The sequence below is a fragment of the Garra rufa genome, chromosome 7 (assembly GCF_049309525.1).
Source record: "Garra rufa chromosome 7, GarRuf1.0, whole genome shotgun sequence".
Taxonomy (NCBI): domain Eukaryota; kingdom Metazoa; phylum Chordata; class Actinopteri; order Cypriniformes; family Cyprinidae; genus Garra; species Garra rufa.
Genome location: NC_133367.1, coordinates 2394735 through 2397594, shown reverse-complemented (window position 1 = coordinate 2397594; position 2860 = coordinate 2394735). Strand labels below are relative to the sequence as shown.

The 2860-nt window shown below is 35.5% G+C and overlaps 1 protein-coding gene across 1 annotated transcript; it reads right to left on the bottom strand.

Annotated features, from left to right (window-relative positions):
• Positions 1-894: 894 nt before the first annotated feature.
• Positions 895-2535, bottom strand: LOC141338933 (uncharacterized). Its single transcript, XM_073844547.1, has 5 exons — positions 2211-2535; positions 1693-2001; positions 1266-1544; positions 1030-1173; positions 895-923 (listed from the first exon to the last, which is right to left on the bottom strand). The coding sequence occupies exons 1-5, from the start codon at positions 2371-2373 to the stop codon at positions 895-897; spliced, it is 924 nt and encodes a 307-aa protein (XP_073700648.1). The 5' UTR covers positions 2374-2535.
• Positions 2536-2860: the final 325 nt, after the last annotated feature.

Sequence of the window (2860 nt, the reverse complement as noted above, 5' to 3'; positions counted from 1 at the left end):
TTTTTTAGCTCACTACCCTTTTCTGCCACAATTGTACCAGAAAAGAATCAACTGAAGCCATAAGAACACATTTCAGACTCATCAAACAGATGCCACGAACACAAACGGAACCAAAATATTTGAAGCTTCTTCAATGGTTTCAGTTCACAAATAAGAGAAGACCAACTCCTCTTCAGTAATAAAATGACAAGCTGATATAAAGCTCAAATTATCGTCAGCTAAAATAGCTGTAGCCATTTCTTTGCAGATTATTCCACACTCTGAACATTGTCATATGCATGCATTAACACATGGGCTCACACTTAAAAGATGTGCAGTTCTTTTAGCTGACAGTAGTTTCACTTCATGTTGATTTTGCTTGCTGAACAATAACACTCTGGTGATGCCTCTGGACTGTGTTGGGAGCTCCAGTTGTCCTTGTGTTTATGTATTTGTGTTTATGTATGTGTTCTCAAAGTATATAAAATCTCACAATTCAGTATTTTCTTGAGTTAAAGGAGAAGCTGAGGGGAGATTTTAGTATTGTGGACCGAAAAATAAAAATAAGCTACTAATGTGAACACAAATAATGTTTAAAATATTTTAATGTATAGCACTGCTAAAATTATTCAAATAAATGTAGCTTAAATTCCTCCAGGAGCCTCTCAACAAAACATGAAGAGACTTTTGAACCTTGAGGAGTGAGAAAACTTTATTGATAAAGGCAAACAAATACAAACGAGAAACAGACAGCAATGGTAAATTATTATTTTTTTATTTGTATGAGAGATAATTATAAACCACAAAGCTTTACAAATATTTATTTTCTTTAAATCTAACACTAAATGAGAGAATGCAGGCTAGATTAATCATCAGTGTTTATTATGACATATACACTTGAAGAAATTTTAAAGTTCAGCATTCTGCTTTAGATTCAATACTTCCTGAAAAAGGTGAACATATAATAAAGGCATAAATTAGACAATCTCACAAATATATAGCATATGCAAAAAGATTTTTTTTATTGTTATTAATGACATAATCATGTACCTGATGTGTGAATGTGTGCTTGATCTTGTTCAGCTCTTCTGGATCTGATGTCATAAACCAGAAGAATGACAGTAGCCACGCCCACCAGAGCAGAGAGGACCAATCGGATCACAGCTTCAGTAGGACCACAACAGTCGACAGAGTCTGAGGAATAAAAACATCAAACTGAGATGAGCTCAGTCAATAAACGCTAATATCAGCGCCGACATCAATTAATATCAGCAGTGCTGCCGTACCTGAACATGTGTGATAGAGCTCAGTGTTGAGATGTGTGGTCTGGTTGGTGAATGAATAAGCCACAACACAGCTGTAGGAATCATCCAGACACTCAATATCCAGAGGTAGAGAGAGACTGATACTGAGATCAGACACACTGATGCTGGACAGTAAACGGTTTCCTTTGTACCAGGAGAGAGTCACATGATTCACATTCACCACTGAACACACCAATGAACAATATGAGGATGATGATGAACATTGTGAAGAGTTGCTGATGACAGGAACAGGCAGACGAGCTGAAAACATGAGAGAATATACAATCATATTTTTGGTTCAGTGTGTTGAGTGAGTGTTGTACAGTCTGAAACTATAAAATGACTTAACAATAAATATGTAATTGTTAATAAAATAAGAATATTTAAAGGATGGGACAAATGATCTCACCATTGACAGAAACTCTGAATGTTTTAAATGACTTTTTTACTCCAGTTATCAGTAGTTTATAACACCCAGCATGTTCAGTTCTGATGTTTGTGATGGTCAGAGATCCAGTTTGATTGTCCAGCTTCAGTCTGTCTCTGAATCTCCCATTGAGAACACCATCATATACAGTGAATCTGTTATTAATTACAGTCATTTCACCTGCTAAACATTTTTCACTCCCAAACCACCACCAAATCTGATCATCATCTGATATTTCAGTAAAACCAGAGTTTATGATGACTGAATCTCCCTTCATCACTGAAATTTCATCTGCATCATCAAACACATGAAGAAAACAAACAGAAACGGTTTGTCACAGATTAAGACTGTTAAATAACTTTATAATTGTTTATAAAAGTAAAGTTTTCACTTTCTTCAAAAGCTTAAAATGTACATGTGAAATTAATAGCAATATCATAAAGCTCTTCAACAGATTACACTATTGAAATAAAAAAGCGTAAAACAAATATTTGACTCACCATACACCATGAGAACGAAAATGATGCTTATATGGTTGATCTCTATTTCATAATTTCCAGCATGCTCAGTTGTGATGTTTGTAATAGTCAACGATCCAGTTTGTTTGTCCAGCTTCAGTCTGTCTCTGAATCTCCCATCAAGAACATCATCATATACAGTCATGCTGTCGTCCCATTTATTGATTTCAGCTATTAAAGTGCTTCCAATCCAAAACCACCACTGAATGTGATAACCATTCCTTATTTCAGTAAGATCAGAGTTTAGAGTGACTGAATTTCCCTTCTTCACTGACACTGACTTCTCTTCATCACCAAACACACCTGAAGAACAGAGTTGTTCACAGATCAAAGCTTTAAAATGACTTGATGTTGGTTTGATGAAGCTTTAACAAAATACTTTTAATTTGGATATTACTCTGCTGAGGAAACCATATTCTGTGATATGCAGATGCCTCTAACTCTACTTTAGAGGATTTCGTAAATCCAAAGTTTTGGCATTAAAACTGTAGATAGGTCGAACTCATTCTGACTTAATGGCATCATTATCACATGGTGCAGCTGATTAGTTGTTTTGGTATCAGCAACCAATGAGATGCTGCTCAACATTCAAATACTTGGCTAGTGCTTGCTGTAGCAGTTGCAGTGCACTT